Genomic DNA, 16,027 nt, shown 5'->3' on the forward strand with positions numbered 1-16,027 from the left:
ATAAAGCTCATATGAAAGCACATGAGTGTCCTTGCTAGCACAAACCATTTTCAATTTTAAGGAGTCTTCCTGGGATACATCAAAATGTGACCCATACACTAATCTAGAAAGACAATTTTGCCCTGTTTTTGTTTTTGTTTTTTAAGATTTATTTATTGTATTTATTTCCCCCCTCCTTTTCCCTCCTCCTGCCCTGCTGTTTTTGCTGTCTGTGTTGTCTTCTCATTTTCTCTCTTCTAGGATTCACCAGGATTTGATCTTGGAGACCTCTGATGGGGAGAGAGGTTCCCTGTCAGTTGTACCACCTCAATTCCTGGTTTCTGCTACGCTTCGTCTTTACTCTCCCCTTGTCTCTTTTTTGATGCATTATCATCTTGCTGCATGACTCACTTGTGTGGGACATTGGCTCACCATGTGGGTGCTTGCTGGGGCACTGGCTTGCAGTGCAAGCACGCTTTCTCTTCTTTTTCACCAGAAGGCCCCAGGGATTGAACCCAGGTGCTCCCAGTTGGTAGGTGGAAGCACTATCAGTTGAGCCACATCTTCTTCCCTTGACCTGTTTTTAATTATTAGAACATCCTTCTATTATCAGGATTCTTTCCAGTTTAAGATGACTCATGACCAAACCAAGATTTGATTTACTATTCTCTCTCTCTCTTTAATCATTTCCCCTTTCCTTCACAAATCAATGCCTAAAGTAGTTTCTAGATACTATAAACCCAAGTGCTGTAAGGGGAAAGAAGTATATAGACATTGATATTTGGGGCTTTGCCTTTTGGTGGCATTTGATCTGAAAATATTGGAAAATAGTCGTTGTATGATGTTTTTTATGCACAAGTATTACTATCACCAGTAGATGTATGAAATTGTCTCTCTCAATCTACTTGTTTTGGCTAAGGATTTGGAATCTTTGAGCAGAAGATACAATATTTATGAATTGCTGTTACAGCCACTCAAAATATCCGGCTCCTAAAATGTGTGGATAAAGCAGGCAGAAGTCAGAGTGAAAGGACTGGGTATTATATTTGTTTCTATGAGAATCTGAAATTAGTGAAGCTGCTTTGGGCTTTGGGTGAAGCAAGGGTACAAAGACCATGACTTTCTTTACTACTGGCTTTTTTCTTCTTCTTCTTCTTTTTTTTGAGGTGTTGGAGATTGAACCCAGGATTTCGTATGTGGGAAGCCTGCACTTAACCACTAAGCCACGTATTGGCTCCCCATGATGAACACTTTGGTACAAGAGCATCTTTATTTCTTTTCTTAAAAGTGGCTAGATTGTTTTGGGAAGGGAACAGGAAGTTACACTGTGCCCACACAAGGACCATCCCATTCCCATAAAGTACCACTGTGCTAAAATAACAGGTATTGACAGCAGTACTATTGTAATGAGCAATAGTTTTGCCTGGGTTCTGGGATGGTGGTGGCTAGAGAGCTTATAGATCAGGAGAAAGGGTTTAGAAATATTTGGGACAGGGACATAGATACAGACTTTTCACTTTTATTAAAAGCTTTGTATACTTTTAACTTGGATAATTAACAGTGCTTCCCAGCCTCTTTCGTGTAAGGACACACATAGAATAGCTGTATTTGTATGGCACATTAGGGAAAGTGGATTCCTCCCCAGCCTCACCTTGCTGCTTTGTTGGCTGAAGGGATCAATATCTCCTCACCACTTGGAGACTAGGTTAATACTGGGGTCCAGTCCTGGGGGACATTGAGTGTGAGGCTTAGGTTTATTTTTTAACAAGCATTGGAGCTTGAGCAAGGGGCTTATCATGCCTGGAAGTGGAATTTAAGGTTAATCTGACAACAGAGTATACAATGGATTAGAAAAAGAACCCTAAAACCTGGTAGATCAGTTAGGTGATTGGATAAGGTGAGGTGAAATGATACAGTTAATGCATTTAATAGAAATGGGAATGGGATTGGAAGATAGATAAAAATACTTTTGCAGAAGTAGAAGCAATAGGAGTTGACAACTGATGATGATGGGTTGGGAAATAGTGAATGAAAAGTCAAAGGTGGGAAGCAGACTTGGCCCAGTGGTTAGGGCGTCCGTCTACCACATGGGAGGTCTGCTGTTCAAACCCCGGGCCTCCTTAACCTGTGTGGAGCTGGCCCACATGCAGTGCTGATGCGTGCAAGGAGTGCATCCCAAAGGAGAGCCGCCCAGCGCGAAAGAAAGTGCAGCCTGCCCAAGAATGGCGCCACACACAGAGAGCTGACACCACAAGATGATGCAACAAAAAGAAACACAGCTTCCCGTGCCCCTGACAACAACAGAAGTGGACAAAGAAGAACACGCAGCAAATAGACACAGAGAACAGACAACTGGGGTGGGGGTGGGGAGGGGAGAGAAATAAAAAAAGTAAAATAAATCTTTAAAAAAAATGTCTTCACTCTTAAAAAAAAAAAGTCAAAGGTAGTGTTGGATGTCTGTTATTCACAATGTATAAGAATACTCAGGTGACACTACAGAAAAAGTTGGGGAGGTGGATGGAAGGAGTGGTTATCTTCCAAGAGATGGAATGGGAGAGGTTGTATTATCCCAGAGAATTTACTGCAATCTAGAATATGGCCTTTAGTCTGATTAGTTAACATAACAGGGTGAAGCCATCTTTCAAGGAGAGAGTCACAAAAATCAAGCTCATCTGACAGGTGTAGAAAACCAAGAAAGTTAGTTTATTCATTTACAGTGAGAAATAACTAGCACAAAGTTTGAAATACTTGTGTTGGCATGGCCAGGATGTTTTCTTTTAGAAGGCAAGTCTCATATAGTATTCAAGGCATAGAAAGTTGCTGCATAAATGTAGCTTCATAAGCAGAAAATTGGGCGGCCCAAATGATGGCTGTGGAAACAGCCATCATTTCCACAGTAGGGGATGGATTTGTCAGTGTGTTCGTTGATTATGAGTCACACACATCCTTAAAGTATATATTTTTAAAAATCTGACAGATTACAGTCAAGTCTTATTAATCCTTTCTATAAATATTTATCAAATCTGGACAAGGTAAAGTCTTTGCCCACCATGGCATATTGTTTAGAGGATGGAGATAGCTGTTGCCAAAGCATATTCTGCTTGCTCCTCTGAGGTTTCTAAGCACAGTCTTGTATGGGCCAGGAAAGGGTTCCTGAAGAAAATTAAATGCAGGGACTTTTGGTGAAGGGTAGTAAAACTTCTGGAGGAAAGAGCACAGCATTCTGAGGTAGTTAAAAGTTCAGCTTAGCTGGACTATGTGGAGGGTTATTGGAGAGTGAATGTGGAATGAAGGTTGAACAGATGCCAGATGATGGACTCCTGCAGTATTGACCTAAGGAGTGAGGAATTTGGGCTTTATCCTGAGACTGGTGGGGAAACATGGCTGAGTTTTAAACTGGGGATGATTAATTTTAAAAAGGTTATGTTTGCTGTACTGTAGAAGCTGATGGGACAAGGTCAACAAGACAGACATAGGGATAGTAATGAGGAGCCTGTTGTATTCATCACGTTGAAGCCAGATGTAAGTTTGTGGCAGTGGAGAATGAGAGAAGTAGTTTGATATGAGAGAGATCTGAGAGGTAGAATTGAGTAATTGCCCAAATGTAGGAGGCAACTGAATGCTTTTCCTGAGACAGAAAGTCAAGGAAGAAGAGAATCAACATTAGGAAAGTAAGTTTAGTGATCTGGCTTGGTTTTGCACTTAATATGTAGAGTTTAAAGTCCCAGTGATACATCCATAAAGCTATATCTATTTAGGAGGCTCATGGTCTGGTGCTCAAGAGAATGAATTCTGGTGTTCAGTGATGAGTGAAGGTTATGTACCAGGCAGTGTTCTAAGCAATTTGTATTCATTTAATTGTCACAGTAACTCTGTGAGGTAGGTACTGTCATTAACCCTATTTTATAGATGAAGAAACAGAGGTACAAAGTTAAAAAAGTAAATTACTGGGAGTGGATGTGGTTCCAGTGGTTGGGTGCCTGCCTCCCACATGGGAGATCCCAGATTTAGGGTCTCCTGAAAAACAAGTAAAACAAACCGATGCGCCGACTTGGGGAAGCCACTGGTGTGGGTCAGTGGTTGAGTGTCAGCTTCCCATAAAACAAGGTCCAGGGTTCAATCCTCGGTCCCTAAAAAAAAAAAAAGTAAATAACTCAAATAGTTAAGGGCCAGATTTGAAGCCTGGTATATTTATTGATATTTATAAATCATTAATATGCAGATACTGGTTAAATTCATGCTTTTAAATATCTCATGTGAACTCATGTCTCTTCAGTTACCTTAATTGGAGAGTGAGCTCTTAAAATATTTGGGATCCTTAATTATCATAGTTTAGTTGCCAGACTTTCAAAAATGTAAATAACTATCCTGAAGGTACATTATCTCCTCTGCAAACATGAGGTATTGCACCTGTATACTTATTCAGCATCTTGTAATAATTCTGTTATTACAGTTTGGGAGGAGTAGAAACTGTTCACAAATTTTAACCAGGAATTTTTCAGTCACTGTTTTAATTACTGAAAAATGCCAATTGGCTATTTTCCCTTTTAAGTCACAGACTATAAGTGGCACATTTTGTGTCTGTCTGGAAATGTCTATTTTGCACCTACTTTTATATGGTAGTCTGGTTGGATATGGACTCTAGCAGGCAGTTAGTTTTTCTTGGCATTTTGAAGATAGTTGATTGTTTTCTAATGAAATATCAATTGTTAGTCATACCGTTGTTCTTCTGTAGGTAATGTGTCATTTCTCTGGTTGCTTTTAAGAATTTTGGGGTAAAAAAAAGAATTTTGTCTTTTATTTTACCTTTCTCCCTTCCCCCTACCCCCATCCTTCCACTCCCCCACCCCACACACCCTTTCTATGTATAAAATTCTGTTTACCCTATAAGACACAGCTCATTTGATAATCTTAGGAAAATCTCTTCCAATTCCATAGCAAAATAATTTCCTCTTTGGACCTGTTATAGCACTTTTTTTTTTTTTTTTTTAAAGATTTATTTATTTATTTAATTCTTCCCCCCCCCCCCCCCCCCCGTTGTCTGTTCTCTGTGTCTATTTGCTGCGTCTTGTTTCTTTGTCGTCAGCGGCACGGGAAGTGTGGGCGGCGCCATTCCTGGGCAGGCTGCACTTTCTTTCACACTGGGCAGCTCTCTTTACGGGTGCACACCTTGCACGTGGGGCTCCCCTACGCGGGGGACACCCCTGCGTGGGGCGGCACTCCTTGTGCGCATCAGCACTGCGCATGGGCCAGCTCCACACGGGTCAAGGAGGCCCGGGGTTTGAACCGCGGACCTCCCATGTGGTAGACAGACGCCCTAACCACTGGGCCAAGTCCATTTCCCGCACTTTTTTATGTACCTTTGACCCAGTATGTCTAAACATTTGGGTGGAGGCACCTGATGTCTAGTGGACGCAGGTCAGTGACACTAGACATCCCTTAATGCATATAGTTCTATGTAATGAATTGTCCAGCTCCTCATTTAAGTAAAAAACTTACTTACAATTATTCGAGGCCAAAACCTACTTTGGCTTTACATTTAAATAAGTTTTATTTTTTTCCATAGTTTTAATACATACAAAATTAACCAGGAATGTAACTACCATGTAAAAATCAAGGGAAATTTGTACTTTGTTTCTTTTGTAGCTTGACTGTTTTTGAAACTCCTGTCACTGGCAACCAAAGCCGTTAATGATATTCGAGTTACCACTATAATTCACCTAAGTCTGTGTTCATGGAGACTCAGAGAGAGCAGACCTCTGACTACACTGTCTTATTCCTGCGATGATACATATGTTTTATTATAAATTACTTTCCTTTTATTTCTCCCTCATATTCTAGTTAGTACATTAAGTATATTTTTTACCTATGTGTAGATATATTATCTACAAATTTCATTTTAGGGTAGTTGAGGCATTATAAAAAACGGGTACTTAGTTAACAAATCTTGGGATCCACCATCTCACCTACCTGTATTATACATTCACTTACTAGTGCTTTCCATTAGAAATAGTGTAAACCATAGGTATAGTTTTTTATTTTCTAGTAGCCATATCAGGTAAAATTAACTTTAATCATTTATTTTAACCCTGTATATTCAAAATATTATTTTAATATCTAATCGATGCAAAAATTATTGAGATATTTTAATTCTTTTTTTTCATACATAGTCTTTGAAATCTGGATGTATTTTTACACTTAGATGTCCGTTCAAACTAGCCACATTTCAGGTGCTCAATACTATATTCTAAATGTTTCTGTATTGAACAGTAAAGACTTAGCAGTAGCTATTGTCTAATATCACTGCTTCTGAAATGTTATCTCTTTCCTTTGTTAGCATATTATAATACCAACCAACTTTTTTATCTGGCAGGGGGAAAAGATGATCTTAAAAGATAATTGAATGTAGAACGGGGCAGCAAAGTGAAAAAGAAAAAAAAGTACAAGCTCTTAAATTACATTTTTAAAAATTAAGTATCATTCCTGAAGTTGCTAGATTATTTTTTGGCATAGTAACATATTGTTCACAATTGGTTATCTGAATTGATGTCTGTTCATTTGATATATTGGTGACTTTTGTTAAAAACAAAGAATTGCTCATAGTACTCTCATGACATCGCATGTATTTCTCAGTGCATACCTAAAAAAGTTTTAGTACTTTTTGGTAATTCCAGCCTATCGCATGTAGCCTTCTGAAAGGTCCATTTAGTTCATTCCAAATCAGGCTATTCAGTATGTAATTTCTTTCTGTGAACAATGACTAAGTTCTGTTCTTTTTTTTTTTTTTAAAGATTTATTTATTTATTTACCCCCACCCCCACCCCGGTTGTCTGTTCTCTGTGTGCTGCGTCTTTGTCCGATTCTGTTGTTGTCAGCAGCACGGGAATCTGTGTTTCTTTTTGTTGCGTCATTTTGTTGTGTCAGCTCTCCGTGTGTGCGGCACCATTCTAGGCAGGCAGTGCTTTTGCGCTGGGCAGTTCTCCTTACCGGGCGCGCTCCTTGCGCGTGGGGCTCCCCTAGGCACGGCAGTCCTTGCGGGCATCAGCACTGCGCATGGGCCAGCTCTACACGGGTCAGGGAGGCCTGAGGTTTGAACTGCAGACCTCCCAGGACCTCCCATGTGGTAGACGGACGCCCTAACCACTGGGCCAAGTCCCCCGCCCATGACTAAGTTCTTGAGTCTTGAATTTTACTTGAATCAATCTCTTGGGGTAACTAATGTAATTAGAACACAGTTACTGTCAGAGACTTCATTTAAATCTTTATGTATTATGTCATTGTGGCTCTTTAATGTACATATTACATTATACAGACATTTTTATATGCAAATTATTTGAAGCTGAAATGTTAGTTTAGATCTTACCATTAGACAAATGTTCTGATTGTCTAAATAAATATATTGCCCCCGGATACTAGTCTTGATAGGCTTTCACATTTTTGTTAACTTAAACAATAAATTTCTAACATAAGACTGAAGCCTTCGGTCTGTTAGGTATGCTTCATTTTAGGATGTATTATTAACCCTCATTTTCTAGGGTAGCTTTTTTATATGAAAGCTCTGAGTTCAAATTTTGGCTCCACTCTAATTAATTGACTTAGATAAGTTACTTGACTTCTTAGTGATTTCCTTCATTTGTAAGATTGTCACAATGGTTTGTTTATATGTAAATAATATATGTAAAGTACTTAGAATGGGATCTGGTACATATCCAAGCACTTAAATGTTGGTTCAATGAATGAATATGTTATAATTTTTCTTTTTTGGTAATAAACATGTTTATTAAACTGATAGATATATGTGGCTATTATATGTACACTAATATTAGAGATTAAATTTGTGTGTTTATTAATGAGTTTCAGTAAACTGGTAGAGGAAATTGAAAATCCTTAGAATGTTTTTGGTTTCCTGCTGATTCCTTTGCTTGTATTTTAAAGCTCCTCTTCAATTATGTACTTTGTTCCAGGCAAGTCAATTCTTTATATAAATAATAAACTGTGAAAGACAGGAGTGACTTATTCTGTCTATAAAACTGAAATCATTTATAAATGAATTTAGGATGAAAAGATGGTTTTTATTTGTTTAATGCCTCAAAATATTGCCACTGAAGCCAAACAAATTGTTTTGGAAAATATACTAAAGTGCAAGAAGAATTCATTCCTAGATATAGAATTAGAATTGGAGTTTTATTATTAGCCTTTTCTCTAAGACATGGGGGATGGGAATAGTTACTATACTAAATTTGCATCAATATTTCTTGACAATTTCATTTCTTTTACAATTCTCTACAGGTTTTACACTATAGTTTTTTAAATATTCCCATCCTATTTTTGAGTTTAAGTTTATTCTAAGGTCCTTCAGCCTTAGAGTTTCTTAAAGCCCTCTGTATAATAACATATTCTTTCCTCTGACTTTTCTCATATAGTGTTTCTTCGGTCTAGAGTGTCGTCACTACCAGTCTGTCTTGTAATTTAAGGTAATGCATTGGCCTCTTTAGGTAGTACATTGACCTCTTTACAGTTCTTTCAAATTCTTAAAAAGAAATAACACTTAATTACATTCTACCGCTCAGTCAGATGACAGCACTGGAGAGAATCTTGGCCTTTCAAGCCTCCCACTTTCATACAATCTGCTGATTAAAGATCTTATAAGGAGCTCATGTTACTTAATTGACATGAATAGTGTACAAAAGAAATTAGTGGGAAACTTCAACTATGTACATGTTAACTGATTTTCTTTGTCCTTTTTTACTTTCTACCAGTACTGTTATTTGGAAAGATTTTCTTACCTACAGAGCCAGTTATCACTTTGGCTTTTCTCTCTTTCTCTCTATTCTATGTTCAGAGTTTTTTAAAACATAATTTGAGTTGTATAATAACTAGGCTATATACCTTAAGTATTTATAGCCTATGACTGAATTAATAAGACCTCATATAGCCATGATCATTTTGGTAAAACAAAGCAGAATCCATTATATCTTCTAATTGGGCTAAAATAGAATCTCTACTGCTCATAGCATATGGAAGGACAGAATTATTCTGTACCTGTTGTTTCCTTCACAGAGAGCTAGTGGCATCTGAAAAAGAACCATGATACCTGGCTGAAATTCTAGGATGGAAGTAATGCACAAGTCACTTTATAAAAGCCCAACCCTGTAAATCGTACGTAATGACTCTGTGTGAACTAGTAATCAAAGTTAATAATTTTAGAGAGGAAAATTTACAAGTTAGCTTAATGTAGCTAATGAAGTAGCTGTTTAGTATTATTTCAGAATCCTTGGAAGGAAAGTTTGCTGGTGAGTAAGTGTAATAAGTCATTGTGAACAGCTCCCACATCTGACAGTCATGACTCAAGAGGGATTAATACTAAAATCTCAGTTTCTCTTTTTTCTTTTCCTCAACCATCCAGACATTTCTCAGCTTCTACTACCCATTTCTACCACATTTTAGAAAAGAAACAAAAAACTAGATCTTAAAAAATACTGAGTAGCAAAGCAGGTGTAGCCACATGTTACATTATAGTACTTTGGTCTGGGTAACATGCAGAGGTGGTACACTTATTATAAATACTGGGTTTGCCTTCTTTGATACTACATCTCAGAATTCTCTCATTGGTTTTGTTTTGTTTTTAACGATAATGATGAGCATGAATCAGTTTAAGATCTAGATAAGTGAACTTTCTGTCCCTATCTCACTCTTTGCCCCACTTCCCCGAAAACCCTAAATTCAGTCTATAAAGATGTTTTATAAATTGAAAGTCATCCATGGCATATAAACATTTGTCGTAGAGGAAAAAGTTAAAGCAGTTGTGATTTTTCTAATAACAACTACTAAAAAATTGTATTGGTGATGTTGAACAGAAGAAATTCTTACACTCTAATCCTTTGATTCTTTTTCCAATAAAGACTATGGTGCTGCTGAAGCAATACTTGTTTTTATGGTTGCCTCTAGTACTTTGGCGTGGCCTTTAATGAACTTCTCTTGATACATTCCTGGCCCAGCAGCTTTCTAGAATTTAAGCCACAATTTTGATACTGGCCGCTTTTCTCTTGTATAAACTTCTGGGCTTTGTTATGTAATTTTATTCTTAATATTAAGTTTAGTTTAGTTTATAACTTACCTTGGGCTTCAGCCCCTTTTGAAATTTTAAAAATTTAAAACATCTTTTAAATGTAAGCATTTAGACATGGATTATGAGAGATACTGTTATCTAGTATCTAGTATACTAGATAATACTAGTGTATTACCTAGTATTATCTAGAAGGAAGCTCCAGGAATCAGTCCCTCTACCAAAACAATTTTTCAAATAGCAGGAACTGTCTGAATCAATTATTTTAGAACTCTGGCTCTAGTGGAACACTGCAGCATCCACAGAAGCTGGATGAAGAGGCTGATACATAGCAGTGGCTATAGGTGAATTTCACCCTTCACAGCAGCGACCCTCCCCCAACCACATGGCAGGCAGCAGTAGGGACTGCTAGGGTAGGCTATAATAAGGACCTAGGCCTCCAAAATTCCTGGGAGTATGATCTGATCACTGCTCTTGATCAGCTACTTCAGATCCCTAGGTCCTGGCTCTGAGGGTGACCATTGTTCTAATCCCTACTGGCACAGGCAGCAGACCAGTCTTAAAGAGGCAGTGCCTATTTTTGTTTTCCTCTTTTCTTTTTCCATTACCTGTTTGGGACTAAAGATTGGGAAAGTCTCAGCTTGACTGCTCCATCCCCTCACAACAACAAATCTAACAATCCCAGAGGAGTGGGAGATTTCAGAGTTATAACAAGATAATACTCAGAATGTCCAGTTCTCAAAAAAAAATTACAAAACACACTAAGAAACATGAAGCTATGGCTCATTCACAGGGAAAAAAAGAATTTGCCAGAAGCCATCCCTGAGGAGCTTTTACATTGCAACTATTAGTCAGAGTTTAAGCCAACTGTCTTACATATGTTCACTGAGCTAAAGGAATCCGTATACAAAGAACTAAATAAAAAATTAGGAAAACTGTCTGAACAAAATAAAGAGGTAGAAATTATAAAAAGGAACCAAACAAATTATGGAGCTGCACAGTGCAGTAATTGAAATGAAAAACGCAGGTGGATTCAGCCTCAGATTTGAACAGGCAGAAGAAAGGCTTAGTGCATGTGATGACAGGGCAATCGAAATAATCCAATGTGAGGAGCGGAAAGAAAAAGTAATGGACAAAAATGAACAGATCCTGAGGAATATGTGGGACAGCCATCAAGAGAACTGACACGAGTGTCATGGGAGTCCCAGAAGGACGAGAGAAAGGGCAGAAAGAGTATTTGAAGAAATAGTGGCCCAGTACTTCTCAAATCTGATGAAAAACATGATTGTACACATCCAGGAGCTCAACAAACACCAGCCATGAAGACTTGTTAACATGAAACTGTCAAAATACAAAAGAGAATTTTGAAAGCAGCAGGAGAGAGGCAACTTGTCATATGCTAGAGGTCCCAATAAGATTAGCCACAGATTTCTCATCCAAAACTATGAATGCCAGAAGAGAGTGGGATGGTATGTTAGTTCTTTTAAAATCTGTCAACCAAGAATTCTGTATCTGGCAAAATTATCCTTCAAAAATGCAGGAGAAATTAAGATATTTGCACATAAAAGCTGAAAGATCTTAGTACAGAAGATCTGCCCTACAAGAAATGCTAAAAGGAGTCCTGACTGAAATAAAAGAAGGACAGCAATGTGAAGCCAGAAGAAGAAATGAACATTGGTAAAGGTAACTACGTAGGTAAATAAAAAATCTTATTATTGTACATTTGGTATGTAACTGCTTTTTCCCCCTTATGTGACTTAACAGGCAGTTATTTAAAATTTAAAATCTCATGTTAATGGGCATACATTATATAAAGATGTGATCGGAGAAAATAATATGAAGGGGGTGGGACAGAGGTTTTGTAGTAGCTTATTTGTATACTACTGAAACTGGTTGGTACTAGTTGAACTAGGTTGTTATTAGGTTAAGATGTTAATTGTAATTTCAAAGGTAACCACTAAGAAAATAACCAAAAAGTATAGAGAAAATGAAAGAAGGGAACAAAATGGCGTGCTATAAAAAGCAATTAAATACAAAAAAAGGGCAGTAATGGAGTAATCGAGGAACCTAAAATATACAAGACAAAACAGAAACAAATAGCTAAATGGCAGAAGTAAATCCTTCTTTCTAAAGTGAAAAGCTCACAGAATGGCAACAAGTATTTGAAAACCTTATGTCTGATAAGGATTTAATATCCAGAATATTTGAAGAAATCTTACAAGTGAACAACAAAAAGACAAACCAATTTAAAAAATGGGCCAAGGAATTTAAATAGACATTTCTCCAAAGAAGATTAGTATATGAAAAGATGCTCAACATCATTTAGCCATTAAAGAAATGCAAATTAAAACTAAAATGAGATACCACTTCATGCCCACTAGGATGACTATTAAAAAAGAAACAAAACTGAAAATAAGTGTTGATGAGGATGCGAACAAATAGGAGCCCTCCTGCATTGTTGGTGGGAATGTAAAATGATACAGCTACTGTGGAAAACAGTTTGGCAGTTACTTAAGAAAGTTAGACATAGAATTATCATATGTCCCCACAATTCCAATCCTAGATATATACCCAAGAGAATTGAAAAAGGCATCCAACAGATATTTGTACAACATTGTTCATCACAGCATTATTCACAATATCCAGAAGGTAGAAACAACCCAAGTTGTTTGGTATATCCATACAAAGAAATAATATTCAATTGTAAAAAGGAGTACATGCAACAACATGGGTGAACCTTGAAGAAATAATGTTAAGTGAAATAAACCAGACACAAAAGGACAAATATTGATTTCTCTTATGTGAAATACTTAGAATAAGCAAATTCTTTGAGACAAAAAGTAGAATAGTAGTTAAAGGGTCAAGGCAGGTGATGGGGAGTTACTGCTTAAATGAGTATGCATTTTGGCTTGAGAGAATGAAAATAGTCTTGAAAAATCAATGTATTATTCTCCAAACTTCCCTTTTTTGCATCATAGTGTTTTTAGATAACATTAACCAGTGATGTATCTGTAGCTATTTTTCTAAAATGCAAATATGATCTTGTCTATTCCTTAAGTTTTTTCAGTAGTTTCACTGCCTGGAATAGTGATTCTCAAACTTTGTACCTAGGCAGAGGTGTGTGAACACCTGCTTAGCTACTAGAGGCTAACATGTATTAAGCATTCAACATATACTTTTATATACATTTATTGGTTTTGTTACCAGATTTATGTATTTGTTGGTTTTGTTCTCAACACAAACTTATGAGTTCACTCTTTTCCATAATATTTTTAATGCAGAAATGTTTTAAATTACTTAGTGTCAAGTAAAATTGATAGTCCAGGAGTATTTCTATCTTATTTATATTTTGTGTTTTTGTTTTTTTAAATTCCTAGGCAACCTTTTACCTCCAGAAGGACGAATACCTCATTTTAAGAACCACTAGGTCATTAAAAAACAGTACTTATACAAGCTCAATTTTTAAATAATTAGATTCAGTAGATATAAAATAACTGTCAAATTACTATGTAAGTTACACTTTTTTAAAAAAATTACACTTTTAACATTTGCAACTATTACTTGCTATGGGCCAAATTTGTTGCTTCCCAGGCAACAAATGGCAGGCAACCTGATCCGTGCTTTCTATGAACATGCCTCAAATTCGGAGTGGTGTGGGTATAGTATAGTGTTAACTGTGTTAATGATTGAAACATATGATAGGCTGAAGCATATCATTTTAAGTTAGTGTGTAATTAAATACCTTTTATTAATGCCTAATTGTTTTAATTTCTTTCAGGAATTGTTGGATAAGTATTTAATAGCCAATGCAACTAATCCAGAGAGTAAGGTCTTCTATTTGAAAATGAAGGGAGATTACTTCCGGTACCTTGCTGAAGTGGCATGTGGTGATGATCGAAAACGTAAGTATATTTATGAGCAAAGCTGAAATATTAAAAGGAAGAAGGGGGAAAATGGGATACTATGACAGTAGTCTGTGTGTAGGTTCTGGAACCTTTGTAACTTTAAAAAACGTTATGGAATCTACATGTAAATGTTAACTTAGACGTTCTCAAAACTGGAAATATCGTCATGAGTTTACTTTCTATGCCCTTTTTTTAAAAAATGAAACTCAACATATGAACTCTTTAGTCTGTAAGATATTAAAATCAAGTTTAATCATTTATGCTTTAGCATTTTCAGTCACCATATTTTTAGCTCCAGAGTTCTTTGCATATGCTTTATTAGCAATTCTCTATTTCCCATCACCTTTAGTTTCATTATACTTTGAAATTTAAGATAACTTGGAAATTAGATCTATGGTGTAGAAATAGGATATACTTTTTCTTGTTATAGTAATCAATTTTAAAGAGTCATGGCTTCGACTACTAAATATGTATTGCCATATCTGAGGAGGAAGGATGAGGTGAGGAGATTATTGCTGATGTATAATTTGTTCCAATTTTAGAATAATTTCCAATGATCACATTAAGGTTTACTTTAGGAGTTTGAATACACCGAAAAGTGTTAATTGATAAAGTAGTAGTTATAAAAATAGATGTGGGTATTAAATACTTCTAACTAAATTTTTACCTTTGGTTATCATAGAAAACATGGATTTGGGGAAGAGTAATCAAATTGCTTAACTTGATTGTAGAAAAGTCAATGTAAATTTGTTACTAGTGAACTCAATCTCCTGGAGTATTGTTTGATAACTGAGTAAAACCTAGACCCTGTTAAATTTTGTGCACGTGCCCCACTACCAGATTTGTCAAGTAAGTTCTGGTAGAAATATCACTTAACTTCATTTTTTTCTCTAAGCTTATTATTCTATTAGTTTTAAATTTTGCTCTATCCAAAAAGGGTGTGGAGGCACCCATGTACCCACAGATAGTTGCTAACTGAAAATGAGAAAGTTTTACCATTCTAAATGGTAGTGTGTTTGAAGCTATAAAGAGAAAACTGCCGTATCCTGCTGTAACAAAATCGGAAAACTTTTTCTACTGTTGATGTATAATTTCTTTTGGCGTAAAGATAAGCAGAATTGGGTGTGACAAATAATTTCATAAAACTGAACATGTAAACTGTAGCAAGTCAAATAAACGATTTTGGGGAGATTTAACCCTTTCTGGATCGTTGGCACTTCAAGTTCCACCCATAGAGTATTCTAGTAGTCTGGGATACTGTATTTACAACCTAACAGCTGAAATAACTCACTGCTACCTATTGTAGTACTTATTCATGTGCCAGATATGAAGAACTCCTTAGTATGTGAGTGTTACACCAATCTTGATCAATAAATACGTTATTTCAGAGGAAGGAAATGCACACACCCAGACCATAAAGAATAACTTAATTTCTGTTAGGTCAGTATCTCTAAAACTATAGTGGGCCAATAGCCTCATTCATGATAGTTAGCCTTTTCTAAACATGGAAATAATCAGATTAATGTTGGTAACAGTTTCCGAACATTTTGTGTGTGGGTGTGTGTGACATTTTTATTAGGCCAGAAATCAAATTCTGGTCAGAACAGATTTTGTTTTATATGTAGATGGACATAAATTATGTTTTCTTTCACATAATGCATTTTGATATGAAGGATCAGCATTGTTTCTACATATAAGGAGTCAAAAAAAATAGAGATGATCTTTGTAGTGTTTTCATTATTTTGGGAAGGGGTATTCTGGTTGAATAATTTTCAACTGCTGTATTTTCAAGTAATAAAAGATATGAAAGAAGAAAATGCTTTTTGCCCAAATTGGAAAAATCTGATATACTATCTCATATTTTTTTATTAAGCTGATTATAAGCAAGCCATATTATATTATAATCAGCTTTTAAATACCCAATACAAGGTAATGCTTTCAGTTTGCTATTGTGGTTTTAAAAGAAGGCTACCAAGATTTATCTGGTTCTACCAAGAGCTAGTAACATAATATTGCAGGTGTTAATGAGCTACAGACAGGATGGATATTTTCAGTAGCATTCTTTTTTTCCCCCCTT

At 36.4% G+C, this 16,027-nt stretch overlaps 1 protein-coding gene across 2 annotated transcripts in view; it reads left to right on the plus strand.

The window, feature by feature from the left end:
- YWHAQ (tyrosine 3-monooxygenase/tryptophan 5-monooxygenase activation protein theta) overlaps positions 1 to 16,027 on the plus strand; it is a 35,586-nt gene that overhangs the window by 15,748 nt on the left and 3,811 nt on the right. For both annotated transcript variants that reach the window (XM_004457207.5, XM_058287890.2), the window contains exon 3: positions 13,824 to 13,947. In XM_004457207.5, the coding sequence (XP_004457264.1) occupies positions 13,824 to 13,947 (124 nt within the window). The remainder of the gene's footprint in view (positions 1 to 13,823; positions 13,948 to 16,027) is intronic.

Source organism: Dasypus novemcinctus, chromosome 25 (assembly GCF_030445035.2).
Source record: "Dasypus novemcinctus isolate mDasNov1 chromosome 25, mDasNov1.1.hap2, whole genome shotgun sequence".
In the NCBI taxonomy this organism is placed as follows: domain Eukaryota; kingdom Metazoa; phylum Chordata; class Mammalia; order Cingulata; family Dasypodidae; genus Dasypus; species Dasypus novemcinctus.